The 19,356-nt window shown below is 41.2% G+C and overlaps 1 protein-coding gene across 2 annotated transcripts; it reads left to right on the forward strand.

The window, feature by feature from the left end:
- Positions 1 to 41: 41 nt before the first annotated feature.
- mtrex (Mtr4 exosome RNA helicase) lies at positions 42 to 19,158 on the forward strand. 2 transcript variants are annotated; one of them, XM_028974663.1, is made up of 27 exons: positions 42 to 151; positions 410 to 553; positions 669 to 735; positions 861 to 923; positions 1,351 to 1,463; positions 1,557 to 1,731; positions 1,917 to 2,007; positions 2,929 to 3,053; positions 4,084 to 4,182; positions 4,785 to 4,905; positions 5,019 to 5,150; positions 6,235 to 6,314; positions 7,009 to 7,119; positions 7,260 to 7,361; positions 8,352 to 8,477; positions 9,421 to 9,571; positions 9,701 to 9,873; positions 10,141 to 10,209; positions 10,852 to 10,980; positions 12,009 to 12,119; positions 12,508 to 12,696; positions 15,960 to 16,123; positions 16,457 to 16,562; positions 17,127 to 17,183; positions 17,271 to 17,433; positions 18,734 to 18,838; positions 18,918 to 19,158. In XM_028974663.1, the coding sequence occupies exons 1-27, from the start codon at positions 63 to 65 to the stop codon at positions 18,968 to 18,970; spliced, it is 3,108 nt and encodes a 1,035-aa protein (XP_028830496.1). In that variant the 5' UTR covers positions 42 to 62; the 3' UTR covers positions 18,971 to 19,158. The 2 variants fall into 2 exon arrangements, with proteins under 2 accessions (XP_028830496.1, XP_028830497.1); XM_028974664.1 differs by having other exon boundaries at positions 53 to 151; positions 413 to 553; positions 18,918 to 18,970.
- Positions 19,159 to 19,356: the final 198 nt, after the last annotated feature.

Raw genomic sequence — 19,356 nt, forward strand, 5'->3', positions numbered from 1 at the left:
CGTAGCGGAACATTGCTGAGCAAAGTGCATTGTGGGATTTGTGTCCAGAGCGTGGTCCAGACATGGCGGACGCGTTTGGAGACGAGCTGTTTAACGTGTTTGAGGACGAGCAAACAAGCTCATCTCAAAAGAAACCGGGGCTTCAGCCTGGGTAAGATAACCACGCGTTAGAGGCCAAAGTAACTGAGAAAAGAGATGTTGCTGGGTTCTTTTTTTAGCATTGGAAGTGACATGCGCTAAGTAGCTAGCTGCGTTTAGCACAGTGCACTAGTCAGGCTGGAACGATGGTTCTGGAATTCGCTTCACCAGTCAGCTATCAGCTCAGTTGCTTTTATGACCTGATTTCGTATCCTGATTCCTGTGTGTAATTTCAGTCATACTTAAGTGGTATTTTAAATGTCCTTGCAAGGAGAACCCGTAGTAAACATGGCCAAGGAAAAGCAGAGGAGCAGTCTACTGCGAAGAGCAAAAGGGAGTGTGAGTCCGATGTCCCAGAGGACGTGGTCTTCGGGAAGAAGGCCAGACTCGAGACAGTGTCAACAGAAGAAATCAAGTAAGAAAATCTAGATTTAGCCTTTTCTGGTAGGACAAAAGCTAAATTAACGATTGTATAATTGGTTCATCCAAACGTGTTTGAGTTTTATGTTCTTAACGGTAAACCCTGTCAGTCTGGCAGACCTCATGCCTCAGGTGAAGGTGGAGCAGGTGGAGACAGTGGAGGGATGCACACATGAGGTATTTCTAAAACCATTGTCACTGTGACAAACACATTCTTTATAGTTGTGAGGGCTTGGGATTCTTCTAATCTCTGTATACTCTGATGGGTATTCAGGATTTTTAATTCTTAATTCTGCGTACAGGTGGCTCTTCCAGCCAGTGAAAACTATGAGCAGCTGAAGCCTCGTGTTGGAAAAGCTGCAAAGGTACCATTACATGTGAACTTCTGGATACAGCTCCTGTTAAGAAATAGATGTTGCTCCTAGTTCTTTACTTGATGCACACATAATTTCTTGTCTGCCCCACTGGTCAAAACTAATATGCAGTTGAAACATAGTTTTAATTAGACACAATAATCCACATTTCCAAATATTTGAAAGATTCTTAAATCTATGTACTGTACAATTTCGTCTGCAATCACAAAAAGCTGTTAAAATCTTTGGACATGAGTTTGTAATGTGGTTGCACAATACTTATTACAGTGCTGTTTGCTCAATAGTAACCTTTTAATAATGAATTGAATTATGCACAATAAATAGAATGTGTTTAAACTGCTGCAAAATTGAATGTATCCTGCTTTCCTTTAATCCAGCTGCAATCATCTTCAGACACTTGTGTTGTCCTTTTTTGCAGGAATATCCTTTTGTATTGGATCCCTTCCAACGTGAAGCTATTCTGTGCATTGATAACAATCAGTCTGTGTTGGTGTCGGCCCACACCTCAGCAGGAAAAACGGTCTGTGCAGAGTAAGTGTATGTGAACATATTTATATCCAAATGTTATTTTGACTGTTTCATTAACCTAGCTGCTATGCATGCTTGCTTTTCACACCAAAAAAGATATGCCATTGCCCTGGCATTGAGAGATAAGCAGAGGGTGATCTTCACTAGCCCTATCAAAGCCCTCAGCAACCAAAAGTACAGGGAGATGTATGAAGAGTTCCAGGATGTAGGCCTGATGACAGGAGACGTCACTATCAACCCCACTGCTTCCTGTCTGGTCATGACCACAGAGGTGAGACTATTAATGCCATTAGATTTCTATTTTGGATTGGAATGATTAGCTTGTTTTCGCAACATTCTGGTACTTTTACTGAAATTGTGTCTCTTTCAGTTTGAGCCTTTTTCATGAGTAGCTGTTTCTTGATATTTATGACTGAATTTCCTTTGACATAACTCCCTATCCTATTCTCAATGCAGATCCTAAGGAGCATGTTGTACAGAGGATCAGAAGTGATGCGTGAGGTGGCCTGGGTAGTCTTTGATGAAATACATTACATGAGGGACTCTGGTAAGTGTAATACTACTACAGTAGTAGTGGCCGTAGGGTTCAACTCAAAAAGCAGGCATGGTTAATACAGTCACTGTGCACAGCCCTCACAAATTCCACCTCATAATGCATTTTGCAATGTTGCTGTTGGTCATGCGTTTGTCATAACGTGCAATGAACATTGAACGGTATCTGCAGAGGCTTGTGGAGCTTCACACCTCGTAGAAAAAAAAATTGATTTAGAGTGCAGTGCCACACTCAACTCGTTCGGTCTTTAACCGGCTTGAGATATTTTCCTTCCTTTTGTACTTGTGCAGTACTATCGCCTTGTAGTACAAAAGTATACCATGCTCTGGTGGGAACTGCAATAGCATTCTGCAACAGGTCAAAGAATGGCAGCCACAAATCAGGCGTATTAAACACATCTAAAGTCTGGGAGATTTCCAAGACGAGGCAAAGAAAAAAAAGCCTTGCCATGTCAAAAGTGAGAAAGGAAGTTAAAATATTCTGCACAGAGCCAATATGCAAAAAGGAAGACCCTTTCAGATGGTAAAAGGGAAGGTCATTGTCGAATGTGGCAAACTCTTTTCTGTACATGAATTTACATTTACTCTGGATAAGGGTGTCTGATAGTTACAGTAGTCAGTAGGGAGACCATACCAGACAAGAGTTAAAGGATGTGATTCAATAACAACTGGACCAATTCTCTGGACCATGCTCAGTAGTTGCGACCACATGTTACAAAGCACCTGAAATGCACAGTAATATTTCCTCTGCAATGATTCCTGATAAATCATTTACATTCATAGCATTTATCAGACTCCGTAACCCACACTAGTTATGGGGACAATCAGTTTAGCCTTCAGTTTCTAAATGTTTACTAGAGTTACAGGGGTGCGTACATTGACTCTTAATTCATAAATTGTGTGTATGTGTTTACAGAGCGTGGGGTGGTCTGGGAGGAGACCATCATTCTGCTACCAGATAATGTGCATTATGTCTTCCTTTCTGCCACAATCCCAAATGCCCGACAGTTTGCTGAGTGGATCTGTCACCTCCACAAGCAGGTAATTGAAGCTGCTACGGTGCATCACTTATCACTTAGCGACAATAGTTTTGTCAATTTGTCTAGATTTGTCTCTGCAAACATTTATTTTGGTTCTTGTCAAGAGTCTTCAAGATCAATTGGCAAGAATCTTTAGCAGATTGGTAAGGAATGTAATTATTTGCAGTCATCTTTAGTAACTAATGAGAGTTATTGTGTTTTCTAGTCTCAGGAAAGGGTGAAAAATTTAAGATACCCTATGTATTGTGATTTGTTCCACATGCAATGTAGTAAATGACTATAGTGAACATTGATTATAAATTCTAGCATTATTGTCATTGTTAAACAGACAGCAAGTACTTTGCTTTCAATGCTCACTTCTCTACCCAAAGCAGACAGACCCCCCACCCCCCATCCAGATAACTCCCCTGGCATGCACGTTTTGTAACGGGATACAAGCGAATTTGTAGCATGAAATCCCACATTATTGGATAAATTTAGGGATGACCAGACGTCCGGGTTATCCGGCTTTTGACCCCAAAATGCTGTGCAAACTCTGTGTTTAGGACGCTCAGTTTGTCAGCAAATTGTGCACTGCATTATGGGATCTGTAGTTTGTGTGTTATCAGCGAGTCATATCGCTGGGCCATGATTACAAATCTATATAAAGTAATCTTGCAGGATGTGACCAAGTTTGACACGTGTGATTTAATGCAATAAAAGGATAAATTAAACATTCATACATTTAGCTTGTCAAGATATTGAGATATTCAAAATATATTTTAATATAGCTTTACAATGTTATTTTAGGCCATATTGTGCAGTCCTAGCCTCAAAATGTCAGGATGAAAGGGGGCTACAAATAATATACCCTGGCTTTGCTTGAACTTTGCTTGTGACACACTGAATGCATGCTAGAGCTTTGCTCTGTTGATATCTAAACAGAGATGTATCAATAAGGCACAGGTAAGCCAAGCCAAATGGGTGTAGTAAACTATATGTTCAATGTTTATGGCCATGTTTTCATGCATTTTGATTTTGTCTCCATACAGCCCTGTCATGTGGTTTACACAGACTACCGGCCCACCCCTCTGCAGCACTACATCTTTCCAGCAGGGGGAGATGGTCTCCACCTTGTTGTGGATGAGAATGTGAGTTGCCAGACATTTGCCTCTGTTTTTATTTCATTTGACTTATTCTGGTTAACGGTGTATGGTTCATGAGGTAATTGTCAATACCCCTTCACCCTGAATCATTTACTATGAATCTGGCTCTGCTGACTCATGCCAGCCATGTCTCCTGAGGGTGAGGCGTTCCGTTACCGGAGTAATAGACATCATGTGTCCAGCTTCCTCCATTATTCAGAAGCATCCTAAACTTACCTTACCCCCCATTGTGAGCCACTGCAGGTTTAATATTACATGGAAATCACATTACCTTTGGTGACTATTTACTTAGGCGGCCTTTAAACTCTTTTTATACTTAACACCTCAACCTGGAAACATGGTTAGACATCCATGACTATGTATGAACACAAACATACATACAGTTCTACTGTAAATGAAGTAAAGTTATTTTCTTTTTGACTACTCACTTCTGCACCACACTTTGTTTCCTTGTCATTTATATTCTTTTTAAATTGATTATTTTACCATTACAGTAAATTGAAAACATTATAATTCAGACCAGATTACTGGATGTCTTATTTACTGAAGGTCAATGTGTTTGTCTTGTTTATTTTTTTTTTCTTCAGGGAGAGTTCAGGGAAGACAACTTCAACACTGCCATGCAGGTCCTCAGAGATGCTGGGGATTCTGGGGGTGGTGGTGGAGGAGGCAAATGGGACCCCAAAGGGAGAAAAGGAGGAACTAGAGGTTTGTGAGGCTGAGAGAGAAGCTGATCCTGGATCAGCCACACCATTAAATGACACCCAGTAATCCACGTCCTGTTTTGATCCCTTGGTCAGCTCATTATTTCATTATTTCAGGACCGTCAAACGTGTTTAAGATAGTGAAGATGATCATGGAAAGGAACTTTCAGCCTGTCATCATCTTTAGCTTCAGCAAGAAGGAGTGTGAAGCCTATGCCCTGCAAGTGGCTAAACTGGACTTTAACACAGGTAACAGGGTTATGACGCAATTGGGTTATACCCAGTTTGTTAAAATGAAGCCTCGCGAACTGCTGCTCAAATAGGGTCTTGAATGAGTCCGGATGAAACCATTTGTGTGGTGTGTTTGTGTGTGAGCAGCAGATGTGCAGACACAATGCCGAAACTAGGTTAGGTCAATACAGACATTCTCTCTGTGTAAAACTATTATGAATTTTGTTTAGTTTCTGGCTTATCACATACATGCTGCTGTCCCTGGAGCTGAATAGATTTTTTAAAAGGTTTATGATTTTGTAAAGGATGATGTTGACTGCAGTGAAAGCCAGTGAGACCTTACATTACGTAATTTTTTCCCTGCGAATTTTCAAATGAGGTTAGCATCAAACTGGTCATATTTGCTGCACTGTCCAGGGATTTCAAAATGTTTGTACAGACCTTTTAAGTCATTTGCTAGGACCTGTGTAACATTGGCATCGGTTTTGCATACCCTTGTGCCTAGAACACCCTTTTACTGGCATCGTACTGTGGCATGTTTGTTTTGGTGCAAATCTTTGCTTCACTCCTACATTTATTTTAACATTGCTCCACAGTTTATGCATTACTGTACATTAAGATGAATGCATTCTTGGTTTGAGAGGACGAGCAGTTCACCTAGTAGCCAGTCCACTCGGCACTTATGCGTGATCTTATTACAATGGCACCTATCAATATTGTCATATTTCTCTGGTTATGTGGAGAGTGTGTTCTTTTTAAATATGGCACCTATGTGTTTTAGAAATTTTTAAAGACTTTGACCTTTGTTATTGGAAGGGCCAATGGAGAAAATGGAGAAGCAAGAGAGAATGACACATGCTTTCATTATGAAGTGCTCTGGGCTGTGTTTTGTGATGACACATTGTTTCTGGGCTCTGTTTATAGAGCTGCTGTGCCGAGAGGCAGATGGAGTTTAGCTGAAGTGGGAAATGTCTTCATTGAGCAGGTCCTCGCCAGGGGGTGTCATGAATGGGAAAATTAGCTGAAACTAATAAGCATGTGTTCAGAGTCAGGTGGTGTGCGTACACTTTGTAATAATTATAATATTTTTTTTATTGTGTAGATGAAGAGAAAAAGCTGGTTGAGGAGGTCTTCAACAATGCTATTGACTGCCTCTCTGATGAAGACAAGAAGCTCCCACAGGTTGGCAACAGAAAATAGTCAAAATGTTTGTAGGTTTCACATTGAGTAACCCGTTTAACATTTTTGTCAACGTAAAAGTACTGATCCTTAGAACACTCATGTTTGACTTTTTGAGAGTCTTTCTGAGTGCTTGATTGGCATCATCCCACTTGATCCATTAGGGCAGTGATTTGATGAACCCAAATCAGCACAAAAAATTATACTGGGATTTCACAATATACCAAGTGGGTCTCACAAAAGAGTGCTTTGGCCATTTCTGAGCGGCAGCTCAGACTGTCTGATCTGGAATTTCTCCCCTTATGTCATCATAAAGGGAAAGGTTTCCTCCCCTGTCTCATGCTTTTCCGCCCAGAGAATTTCCCACCCCTTCCCTAAAAAAGTAACTCCACAGACCATCATGGCTTGAAAACATAGTGGTTGCTCAGTGATTGGACGATTTTTCTTTTGTCACGCAAGACTGGGAAAAGCTGCACTACTTCCTGTTTGTGCCATTTCCGTGAATGCTTGCAAACTTCTATAGGCCTCTCTCCTCCTTGTCCCACCGCTCTCCTCCTCATTGGCATTTAAAGCTACACATACAGAAACGGTGCGTCCTGGGGGAATCTCATTGTGGGACTGGCTAAAAGTGGCTGTAATAAATATAATGTTATTAGTGATCGTTTCAGTGTCATTAATTACAAATCATTTTCTAAAGGTGGAACATGTCCTGCCACTGCTGAAGAGAGGTATAGGCATCCACCATGGCGGACTCTTACCCATTTTAAAAGAAACCATTGAAATCCTCTTCTCTGAAGGCCTTCTCAAGGTAGACCTCTCTGTGGAGTTAGAATGTAAACTGTATGCAGCAATGTACTTGTTTACATATTATCTGTAGGGGAATTTACTGTAACAAGATGAACCTTCTAAGCAGAGTTATCAATTTGTGCTCTCATTCCTGCTTGTTAGGCTCTCTTCGCTACTGAAACCTTCGCCATGGGAATCAACATGCCTGCGCGCACGGTCCTCTTCACCAGTGCACGCAAGTTTGATGGCAAAGACTTCCGTTGGGTAAAATTTCAAACTAACCTGACTCAGCCAGCTCGTCTGGGAGATCTTTTCAGGGACCCTTCGTAGGGACTCCATGATTACAAGACTCACCCCACATATAGGGGCACTGGTTGGCCTAGCAGGCAAGGAAATGGACCCGTAATCGGAAGGTTGCGAGTTTGAATCCCAAACCACCAAGGTGACACTGAGCAAAGCACTGTCTCCACACGCTGCTCCTTGGGCGCCTGTCATGGCTGGTCGTCACTATGGGTTAAAAGAAGAGGACACATTTCGTTGTGTGCTGCAGTGTTTCATAATGACAATGACTTCACTCCCATATAGCATTTCATATTGGCATTAGCCTGTGGACTGGCAGCACGTAGCATGCGCATGCTCAATTTCACCCTTGCGTTGCAGTAAATTGGCTGGCCATTGTATCCTGTTTGACCTCAGAGCCGGTGGGTGTCTGTGGGGAGCTGACAGCCTGAGACCTCGAGCTGGAGCTTCTCACAGCAAAACAGCCACGTATTGTTTACGCAAGTGGGAGGCCATGACTCAAGCTGCTTTGAATTTAGAAAACTGGAGGAGGGGGCTCTTTATTCCCCTGCCTCTGTTCTCTCTTGCCCTGGCACAGGGAAGAGAGGTGGAAGCTGCCATCCAGAAGGGCTTGTGTGTGTGGAACATCTGGTATGCATGAGTTCCTGCCAGAACAATAAAGGCTAAGAGACTCCACGTCCACACTGGCGCGCTCGCCCTCTTTCCCCGTTGCACTCGCCTGCAGCACACAGGTTTTTGACAGAGATGTGACTAGAGCATTGACTGACGTGTAATTACGTTTAGAGCTGAAACATGTGGGGGTTTCAGTCATGCTAGTTCTGAGAATGTTGTGTGCTGCTGTTAATCAGTTTTTTTGTGTAATTCTGATGAACAGTACAATCAGAGGTTCATTTTGGTTTATAATATAAGGTATTTGTTTGTTTGTGTGTGTGTGTGTGTGTGTGTGTGTGATAGATCACTTCTGGAGAGTACATCCAGATGTCCGGTCGTGCTGGCAGGAGAGGGATGGATGAGAGGGGGATTGTCATTTTCATGGTGGATGAGAAGATGAGTCCAGCTGTGGGCAAGCAGCTCCTAAAGGTACAGGTTCTCTTCACACCTCCCTATAATCATACCCCCAAAAAGCTCTAGACCACAATTTTCCACAGCAAAGATGCTAATGAAAGAGTTCATTTTGGTCATTTTTTGATAAACTTTCCAGTTCTGTTTTTGTCATATTTTCAGATGGGAGCTCTGGACTAAATTAGGAGGGGGGTGTAACCGGTGTAAATGTCTTTTAGAAATTATCATAGAATTTTTATTTCACAGTGTAGTGAAGATCTGGAGCCTCTTGGGTTGGAGTTCTGTTTTGATTTTGTAAGGGCTGAATTCTAATGCATTATGTGTATGAGCACTTAAGATTATGAAATTAACTTGGCCTTTTACTGAAGTTCTGAAGAAAATCAGTCTGACATTAATGTAGTCCACACTTGACGAAATGGAGCTGTAATTCACTGTTTAAGCCCATAAATGTTTCAGCACTGATAGTCACAAAACAGCCGTTTCTGCCAGTAGGCTCTGAGCTCCCTGTCTATGACAGGCTTTTGGAAAAACTGCTGCAAGCTCACAAATGTCTCTTAATACCTCTTGAATTTTTCAGTTTTTGTCGGCAGATTGTTGTCTTTCATCTCCATTTACACTGTGACATGGGGGTACGTCATCTATACTCAAGGAAATTTAATGCCCCACAGATTTGATTTTGAATATGGTCTGCTCTGACGTGCATCTCCTCCATCGTTGGAGCAGGAACAGTTAATCTTTGTTCTGGGCATGGGGATGAACGCAGTGCTGGGAAATGTCATGTTGAATGAATCATCTGGCTTCCTTTGTGGCCTCCATTATGGATTTCAGAGTAATGTTTTTCCCTTTTTGTGGAGCTCTAAATGTTCAATAATGTCTTACACCATAAAAACAAGTCAATGCCTTGTGTTGACTGGGAGTCTTTTTTTTTTTGTTTTGATTTTTGTATTTTTCATGAACACAGGGCTCTGCAGATCCACTGAACAGTGCGTTCCACCTCACCTACAACATGGTGCTAAACCTTCTGAGAGTGGAAGAGATCAACCCAGAGTACATGCTGGAGAAATCCTTCTACCAGTTTCAGCACTACAGAGCTGTGCCAGGCGTGGTAGAGAGTAGGTTTTTTTGTGCCGGGCGTTTTTGTAACAAAGCTTATTTTTATAGCTTTCTGTATAATGTGGTGTCATGCATGTGGAAGATGGGTAGACTCAAAAAGTCATGGAAGTGTCTCATTCCTGATGTAGAAGTGCAGAAGCTTGAGGAGAAGTACAACAGCTTAGAGATCCCCAATGAAGAGAGCGTGGTCACCTACTACAAGATTCGCCAGCAGCTGGCAAAACTGGCCAAGGAGATCGAGGAGTACATCCGCAAACCAAAATACTGCTTGCCCTTCCTCCAGCCAGGGCGACTAGTCAAAGTGAGAATCTGCTCAGATGTTCTCCTTTTTTGACCCCTTGTACTTTAAAACGATTTTCTTCATTGCTTAAAATTCATTTGAAATGTATATTGATATGCAGTGAAGCACCCCTTATACCCAATTCATTATGAGCTGTTATAATGACATTAGTCAACCTATTATACATAACTTATTCTTTAAAACCCAAGACCGGTTTGGCAAGTTTTCATAGTAGTACTCGGCTTGTGTAACGGTTGCGTGGTGTTTTTTTTTTTTTTTTTTTAACAGGTGAAAAACGAGGATGCGGATTTTGGATGGGGCGTTGTTGTGAACTTCTCCAAGAAGTCAAACGTTAAGGTGTGACACTTTTCGCCCTCCACCTTCTTTACTTTCATTTGCTTAGCAGACGCTTTTATCCAAAGCAACCTTCTATTTAAGCTCTACTGCAGTTTTCACGTTAAGTTTTTTCCTTTGTTAAAGCAGCAGTAGTAAATTATATTCCTTATTTGTTAATGAGTGGTGCAGATATATACATTTTTAAAGCATTTTTAAATTTGATTTCTCTCAAATTGCTGTGCTGTAACTTCGTCCAAGTCTTTTTGATTCAAACTCGGAAGGCTGTGATTGATGCAAGATTAAGAGGTGCGCTGAGATCTTGGAGAGTCATGTCTGCTAATAATGTTGATTAGCATGAATTCTGTAATGGTGGCTGGGGGAAACTGTAAACATTTAAAACCTCAGCTACTTAACTGGGCGCTTCAGTCAGTCTGTCTTCATAAGAGGTGATATTAGTTCTGCCACCTGAATGGTCAGTTTTCACAGATGCCTGTATTTTTCCATCTAATTTAATGAGTGCTGCTGCTTTATTTATTTCCTGAATATGAACAGTAAAGTAGCCAGGCTATAAACAAAATAACTTCTGTAGTTGAAGCTTAGTTTATACACAGTGCAGTGTTGTCCAGCTTGGATCATATGACTGACTGACATCCCCCCCTTCAGGTCTCGACTGGAGACCTGGACCCCCTGTACGTGGTGGAGGTCTTACTTCATTGCAGTAAAGACAGCGTGAAGAACGCCGCCACGGAGGCTGCGAAACCCGCCGCTCCTGGGGAGAAGGGAGAAATGCAGGTATGAGTGACAGGCCAATGGTATGAGAACGGCGCACATTTGGGAAGAAAATTCAGACCAACCGACTCTTAATATAGTAAATTGAACTGTGTTGCTTAAAATATTCGTGTAAGTGTGAGTAGGCTGTGTGTAGACAGTGTGAAGTGAATGGAGCTGGTATATCTGCAAGTAAAGTGATAGTACTCCTGGGAAGAGTGGGGCAAATTTAGCCCTAATTTACATTTCCCGTCTTGAGGGCAATACACCTTAACAATGATAGCTATGCATGATTAAATTGACCACTCAGACAAACTATCTTTTTTATTTTTTTTGTTCATTTTTTATGTCTCATTTGACTCACTAGACACCGTACTTACGTTTCTATTGAAATATCAGCCACGTGTGCAACCACATTTTCTTTCTGTTTTGGATAAATTGCATTAAATTTTTCACAATGGTAGGAACAAGAACTCTATTCTACTTTGTGTCAATATAATTTTTTTACTAATAAAAACAAATCCTCAGTGGATTCAAACCACACACTTTTTTTTAATTTATGATATTTATTTATATGTTTGATATATATTTTGAATTATTTATTTTTTATTATTTGCAAAAAATAAACAGTTTGTTCTTATTTTGCAAAATGTGGACCCAAAATGTTTTAATATGGATTATACAGATGGGTTTATTTGGATTTTATTAGTTTACAAATATAATTTTGGCAACTTCACAACCTCAGCATAGATCAGCATTCCCTGCAATCTCTAGCTCCCCCCAGGGGTGTCACGGACCCCAGGTTGGGAGCCACTGATCAAAACTGAACTCTTTACTGCAAGGGTTGTATAAAGTTGTCCCTCAGTAATGAGACTGAACATGCTGTGCAGATGTAAAATCTAATTTTGCTCTGGATCCATTGTGTAAGGTCCGCTAAATGGAGGAAGCAGGTTGTTTCACAAAGGCATGTCTCAAAGAAATACTTGTGGAGTTCCTACTTTAGGTGTCAATCAGATTAAGATGTTTAACATGTTTATTTATTTATTTAATAGGTTGTTCCTGTACTGCTTCACCTCATAACCAGCATCAGCTCAGTCCGACTGTATATCCCTAAAGATCTGCGGCCGTACGACAACAGACAGAGTATGCTGAAATCCATACAGGTCAGAGGGCGTAGTGCAGTTCAGACTGCCGGTTCACAGATGCTGACTCCATGCAGGCCTGTGTTAATTTTTTCAGTCGCACACAATGCAGTGCTGTTATCTGCATTGACAGAGACGCATTGTTTTTGTGCAGTTCTGTACACAAGTTTGCAGATCTGTGGTGTTTTTCTGTGCATGTATGTACCACACACATCCCCTTTCCCTTTTATTTTTTCGTAATGCTAAGTTTTTGCCTTACTGAATGAAACCATGAGGTGAAAAGTTCACGTTAGTGCCTTTGTTGTGTTAAAAATACTTCTGGAATAGCTCTGACTCTGTAGCTACTCAGCAACCCACACTATTTGTAGCCTACTATTGTTTTAAATGTCTGCACCTCACCCTCTCCCAGGAGGTGCAGAAGCGTTTTCCTGATGGTGTGCCCCTGCTGGACCCCATCGATGACATGGGCATAAAGGACCCAGGCCTAAAGAAGGTCATCAACAAGGTGGAGGCTTTTGAGCACAGAATGTACTCTCACCCGCTGCACAGTGACCCCACTCTGGAAGCTGTCTACACTCTGTGTGAGAAGAAAGCTCTGGTAAGCAACATTGAACAGCTCTGCATAGCAAAGAACTTCCCTATGAAAGAAATATGTTTTTCAATGGTCAAGTCATTGTCCTAATCAGGTCCATTTAATTTGTTACATTTTTCAGTAAACAGTTGGTAGGAGGGTGGAGAAGATCAATTTCAGATCAAATTTAGCATGATTTGAGGCGGTCTCTTTGAAATGTGTCTGGTGTGACAGTGCCCCACAAATTCTGGTGATCAGTTATAGTTGCTATTATTGGTGCTTGAATGGAAGTCCATAGTTCTACTTCCAAAACACTGTTTTAGATACTTAAGGTAGAACTTTATGAATGATTATTACTTAAAGATCAGGATTTCATCTTAGAACATCTACCTTTTTTCCATGTGATTTGGACAGACTGTTGCAGATATATTGCTCTTAGTTCATATTAGAAAGCATAACTTCACAAGCATAAGTGATCATGTTTTGGTTTGGGGGGAAAAAAGTAAACTTGCTAGGTGTTCTTAAAAAACGAAAATGAATATTCAGTTTTCCCACTAGTGCTGCACGATTAATCTAATCGCAATCGCAATGTCAGTCTGTGCGATTACATGAACGCAAAAAGATGTGATTTAAATGTGACTTGTTTGGTCACATGACTTGATTCGGTTCAATGGAGACCTCAGATTTGTGACTCACATAGACATATGGGTACACGTATGTCAACGTCGCCGCCATATTGCGATAGGCTGCGCTGTGCAGTGAAGCATATACATGTTTATGGCGAGAAGGGCATAGAAAATGCCTCACTCTTGTGCTGCTTGGAGCTGTACAAACCGCTGTACGCTCCAAACCAGATCCCGGGGGATTACATTTCATAGGTAAGGCTGGACCAATTGTTTTGAATATATTTGGCCATTATAAAATCCCGTTTTATAAGTCTTAACTTTAGCTAAGCTAGGCTAAGCTAGCGAAGCTATGCGTTCCTGTGTTCGTCAGCCTCCAAACAACGTTTTGGCTAAAAGTAGGCATTAACTATTTAGACTGTTCTTAGCTGTTTAGTTAACTTTTGAAGGTTTCCTAAAGAAATTCACCTCAGTTTACAAATCTTAACCTTGGCTAAGCTAGCAAAGCTATGCATCCCTATGTTCAAGTCAGCATCCAAACAACGTTTTGGTTAAATGTAAGAACTATAATATGGGATTTTATAATGGCCAAATATAATCAAAACAGTTGTTTAGCCTTACCAGGGTTTGTCATTGGACAGTAATGTTTTTTAAAGTAAAGACTTTTTTGTGATTTATTTAATTTAGTAGAATATTGTATTTTGAAAGCACTGGGCATTTCAAGTTGTTATAAGTAGTTTGTAAGTTTCACTTTGAAATTAAACATTTCACTATTAGTAATTTGTATGCGACTTTTCATTGATATACAAGCAAGTGCCCTTTATCATATCGCAATCGCATATCGCAATATTGATCTCAATAATTGCAATATGTCTTTTTCCCCCAAATCGTGCAGCCCTATTTTCCACTATACGGATCTACTTTGCAGAGCTTGTTCTCTGTGTATAATATAGTTTTTATGGTTTAGTCTGAAACTCATTCTGATTGCTCATGTAATTAAAGTAAAATCCTAATTGGGCTTTTGAAATAGCATGTTGGAGGAAAATTTGTCTGCTATTAGTAAACCTGACCATTCATCTAATTTATTTAATGTTTTTTAAATGAGAAGCATAAGACTCTGTGTGTGTGTGTGTGTGTGTGTGTGTGTGTGTGTGTGTGTGTGTGTGTGTGTGTGTGTGTGTGTGTGTGCAGATGGGGGATAGGCATATGTTTTTGATCCAAAATCACAGGCACCATGCCATGTCCTAGGATGGTGAGCTGTTGAATCAAACAAACAGCGGAAACTGGGTTAAAGGTTTCAGTGGCCTGTGGAGAAAAAAGGGAAAAATCCTTTTAACAATTGCTGGGCTGAATTTTGTTTTTAACTAACTATGTCCTGATGTTTGGAGTTGTAGGATTTAAGTGTAGACACCAGGCAAGAGGATGTTACAGACATTTCATATAGTGGTTGGTTGGGCTCGTCATTGATTTTATATAATGCAAAATATTTATTTCCCTTCTAATGCAGTTCAACCAAAATATACAATATTTGAAAAAAGTTTGTACAGTGGTATAGTAGCATAAAATTCTGATTGCTGTTCTAATTGGAATGTTTGCATTGCAGCCACTAATAATTGTGCTGCTGAACAGTGCTGACTGTTAGTAACTGTAACCCAATGGAAATATGAGTGTGCTCAAATTACCATCTACTCATATGTTAGTAGATTGATAAGTAAACAGTAATTGGTGTGATTAGTCCACTATTTACTCTGCTATACTGATGGTGGATAGCTGCAGCCAGAGGTTTTACTGGTGTTTTTACCCTTTTCTGAGCTTATTTGAATCCTGTTTACATGGCACACTGACCTGACATTTTGCTTTGAATCAGATTGCTCTCTTTGATTGGCCATAATGTGGGATTTACACCTTCTGTAAAAAGGTCTGAAGCCTGCCCCATGCCTGCTTAAGCAGTCCTGGTATCCAGACGGAAGGCCACTATAGAAGGAAAAAGCCCTGACTGGGCCGTGCCCCACGTGCCCAGACATACGCCGAGGCTTACGTACTGGACCAGATTGTACCCGCTGTGCTGTTTTGGTTTATCCGGTGTGCCCTCTGCGTATAATGAATGGCTGTAAGCTGTAAAATGGATAATGTGCTTAACTGGGGACGGTGCCGTGTTGCAGAGAGGGGAACACACAACTCCCTACTGCTGTTTAACAGGCTGGTCTCCGTTCTGTTAACCAGACTAAAACGAAAAGGTGTCTGGAGTAATGAGTCCCAGAAAAGCATATTATGAATAAAAATTAAAGACAAAAAAACTAAAAAAAAAAAAAAAAACACGAGTCGTACAGATATGGGTCATATAGAAATAATTGGGGTTTCATGTCAGTATTGCAGGAAGAGTCTCTTCAGTCTGATTATGCATTAATAATATCATTTGTAATAACAGACAGATGTACCAGCATAGTGGGTGCCCGCAATGTGCTGCTGAGTTGAGTCTTGTGTTATCGGCAGAAGTATAACAATTTATATGCCGATATTACATATGCTGGATTGTTTTCAATTTTCATGAAGATCTTTACAAAAATTGGTCATGGTTCCTTATCTGTTGAATTGTGTGTGTGTGTGTGTGTGTGCCCTTTCATGTGCTAATCAGTAATTCTATATCTCAACATCTCAATGCAACAGATTGCTGGCGATATTAAGGCGGCAAAGCATGGGCTGAAGCGCGCTCGCACCGTACTGCAGATGGACGAGCTCAAGTGCAGGAAGCGCGTTCTGCGGCGCCTGGGCTTTGCCACCACCTCTGACGTCATCGAGATGAAGGGACGAGTGGCCTGTGAGATCAGCAGGTATGAGGGCTGGTCTGAAAACAGCTACTTTGCTGATTAACTTGGATTTTATTCCAGACTCTGCAGAGTTAGATTTAGATAAGGGCTTGGGATCGCGGTGTGAACAATCCTGCTGTTATTCTGTCTGAAGAGAAGACTGTGTATGTGTATATGAGCAATAAAATATTATATCAGAATATTTGTCAAGTAGTTGTAAGTATGTAATTAATTACACAAACACCTAGTTACTGTCTTTAGGCTCCTTGATTAATGACCCTGGTAATGTTTCCAACCTATCAGCAGTGATCATTCCAGCCCTGACCTGAGATCTGTGTCTATCCCTCCCTAATACAGCGCAGACGAGCTGCTGCTGACAGAGATGGTGTTCAACGGGCTCTTCAACGACCTGACCGCTGAGCAGGCCACCGCACTCCTCAGCTGCTTCGTGTTTCAGGAAAATGTAAGCACCGCCTCCACCACCGGAGACCTGCTGATTGTTCTCAATAAGCAGGTTTCACCCTGTCATCATGACTGATGGTCATGAATTTTGTGCTTATTTACTATCTTCATCTTGTCTTATCTCTGACTTCTCTGGGAAAAACATTCTCTGGCAGTTGTCTCCATCTCTCTTTCTTCTTCTTTAGTAAACAGAAATGGCCTTCTATTGCCCTTTGCTTAATTGGCACACTTTGCCCATGTGGGTCTTTCCTGTCTGCAGAGTGCTTTATGTGCTGCAGTTCTTCAGCGTCCTGTTTACGCGTAGGTAATTGAGACATGATTGTGAACGTGTGGACAGCTGTTTCCTCTGCTCTGTGTATGTGATGGAAAAACATCAGAAAGGGAAAGGAAGCATATAACATTTAAATACAACCTGCAAATATTTGCATATCCAAACCATTCAGACAGTACAGGGTCCTCAGGTGCAGGGTTCATGTGTCCAGGACAGACACTCCAGGTAACATATCTGCTGTAAATGATGAGGGTCTCCTGCTGAGTGTCAAGTTGTCCCCTCTCTGGTTTGTAGGCCAGTGAGATGCCCAAGCTGACTGAACAGCTAGCGGGTCCCTTACGACAGATGCAGGTAACCAATGGCAACAAACCAAAATTAGTTTCATGTTGTCAATGTTAGGCACATCACTCATGCGGACTTCGTTTCTCTTTGTTTTAGGAGTGTGCAAAACGTATCGCTAAAGTGTCTGCAGAAGCCAAGCTGGACGTGGATGAGGAGTCGTATTTGAGCGCCTTCCGTCCGCACCTCATGGATGTGGTCTATACCTGGGCCAACGGCTCCAGCTTCGCACAGATCTGCAAAATGACTGATGTGTTTGAAGGTAACACATCAGGGTTGAGTTTTGAAAGTGAAGCGATTGTCACTGTGAAACACAGCACATGGTGACACAACGAAATGTGTCCTCTGCATTTAACCACCACCCTTAGTTTGCAGTGGGCAGCCATGACAGGCACCCGGGGAGCAGTGTGCGGTGCTTTGCTCAGTGGCACCTTGGCGGTTTGGGATTCCAGGAAAGAAGGAAGAGTTGTTCCTCTGACCATATCTGCAGTCCAGTGACATATCACATGAGACAAAGTGAAGCAACAGTGGAGGATCTTGGTCTGGCTGCACAGGCCTATAGTGGCCAGATTGCTGCCAGGCAAATATAATCTCATGTGACTTTTTTTTTTTTTTTTTTAAACTGAGATTTACATTTCTTAAAAGTGAAATTGGCCCAGAGGCCACAAGGCTCATGATCACAGACTACGAAGGAGGCCCAGTAGTTGGTGTTATGTATGACGTATTTATGCAATACTGCCAAATCAGAAGGTTTTCAAAGAATCCTGCATAAACAAGTTGGTCATTTAATATACTGAACCAGCAAATCTTGCCAATCATCAGTGTAGAGAATTTTTTTTTTTTTTTAGCACACAATAGGTTTCTGGGGATTATTGGTGTAGTTCCTGGCACATGAATATGTTTCGACTGAGCATTGAGGAGGGGGATATGTGCAAAATGTTTTCAGAGCTCTCAGCACAGACGCAGCCAAAGGCTTTGGCTCGGTCTTCCAGTATGATGCGCTTTCTGAAATATGCCATGTGTAACTCGACCCCAGTTTAGCCATCTGACCCTGTTAAGTGATTGGCAGTGTTTCAAGATGAGCATAGGCTATGAAATATTCACTGAATCCGTGCAGATTCCCAACTAATTGTGTCTTATACCTCAGGAGTCGGTCTACTACTAATTAGTAGACGTTAAGCTGTAACCATGTAGTTTTCTGTCGCCTGCACTTTTTGTGTAAAGCTTTGTAGGGATATTTATGTTGCCGTTGCATGATGCTTCGTTCGTCGATTTTATGAGTGGAAGCAGTGATTTCCCTGGGGGTTGTATCCTTTCTCAGCCAGCAGTCAGGTGATGTCTTTTGTAAATCAATAGAAAAATTAAATAATAGCATATTTATGTACAGATCATCAAGTGTGATCTGACGTACAAAAGAGAGGAAATCATTTTCATGGCATTTAAAGAGTAATGAGAGTACAAGAATGGTCAGTTTTATTGTAATAGTGGATGTTCCTCTTTTTTGGTCCCTTTATGATAAAACATTTGTGTTTGACCCCTGAAAGTGACTGTGTCCCCTGTAGGAAGTATAATTCGCTGCATGCGGCGGTTAGAGGAGCTTTTGAGGCAGATGTGCCAAGCAGCCAAGGCCATTGGAAACACAGAGCTGGAGAACAAGTTTGCAGAAGGTAAAGCAACCAGGATCTAGAATCACCGGTCCGATTTCCCAGTCATGACTTTTCATTAATTTTCCTGATCTTCCACCAGGTATTACCAAGATCAAGAGAGACATTGTTTTTGCAGCCAGTCTCTACCTGTAATGAATCCTCGACTTCTTGTCAGTTACAACCTGTTCAGTTTTTCCATGTTCTATCTCAGAAATGAACAATGACAAATGTTTTTGCTGTTTATTATTTTGAGTTCACGTTAAAACAGGCATAATGTAATTTTTTTCTTCCTTCGAAAAGCATCAGTTTGTACATGAACCTTTATAATAAAATTTTAATTAAAAAAATCCATATAGTCATTACTTTTTCGTCCATAGATAAAAAAAAAAAAAAAAAGAAATGGTGGTGTGGTTTGCGTATAGAGATACACTTATTTAGGTTATAGGGGATATGAGGAAGCTGTGGTGGTAGCAGCAGCAACAACAGTCCAGGCAAGGCATCATGGGATATAGCATCTGTAAAGATCAGAGCGTCCGTGT

The sequence above is a fragment of the Denticeps clupeoides genome, chromosome 3 (genome assembly GCF_900700375.1).
Source record: "Denticeps clupeoides chromosome 3, fDenClu1.1, whole genome shotgun sequence".
Classification (NCBI taxonomy): Eukaryota; Metazoa; Chordata; class Actinopteri; order Clupeiformes; family Denticipitidae; genus Denticeps; species Denticeps clupeoides.

Excerpts from the sequence above, each read along its gene's own strand:
- mtrex (XM_028974663.1), top strand. The coding sequence starts at position 63 with ATGGCGGACGCGTTTGGAGACGAGCTGTTTAACGTGTTTGAGGACGAG. Across the intron at positions 6,315-7,008 it reads AAGACAAGAAGCTCCCACAG|GTGGAACATGTCCTGCCACT; the intron begins GTTGGCAACAGA and ends CATTTTCTAAAG. Across the intron at positions 9,874-10,140 it reads AGCCAGGGCGACTAGTCAAA|GTGAAAAACGAGGATGCGGA; the intron begins GTGAGAATCTGC and ends TTTTTTTAACAG.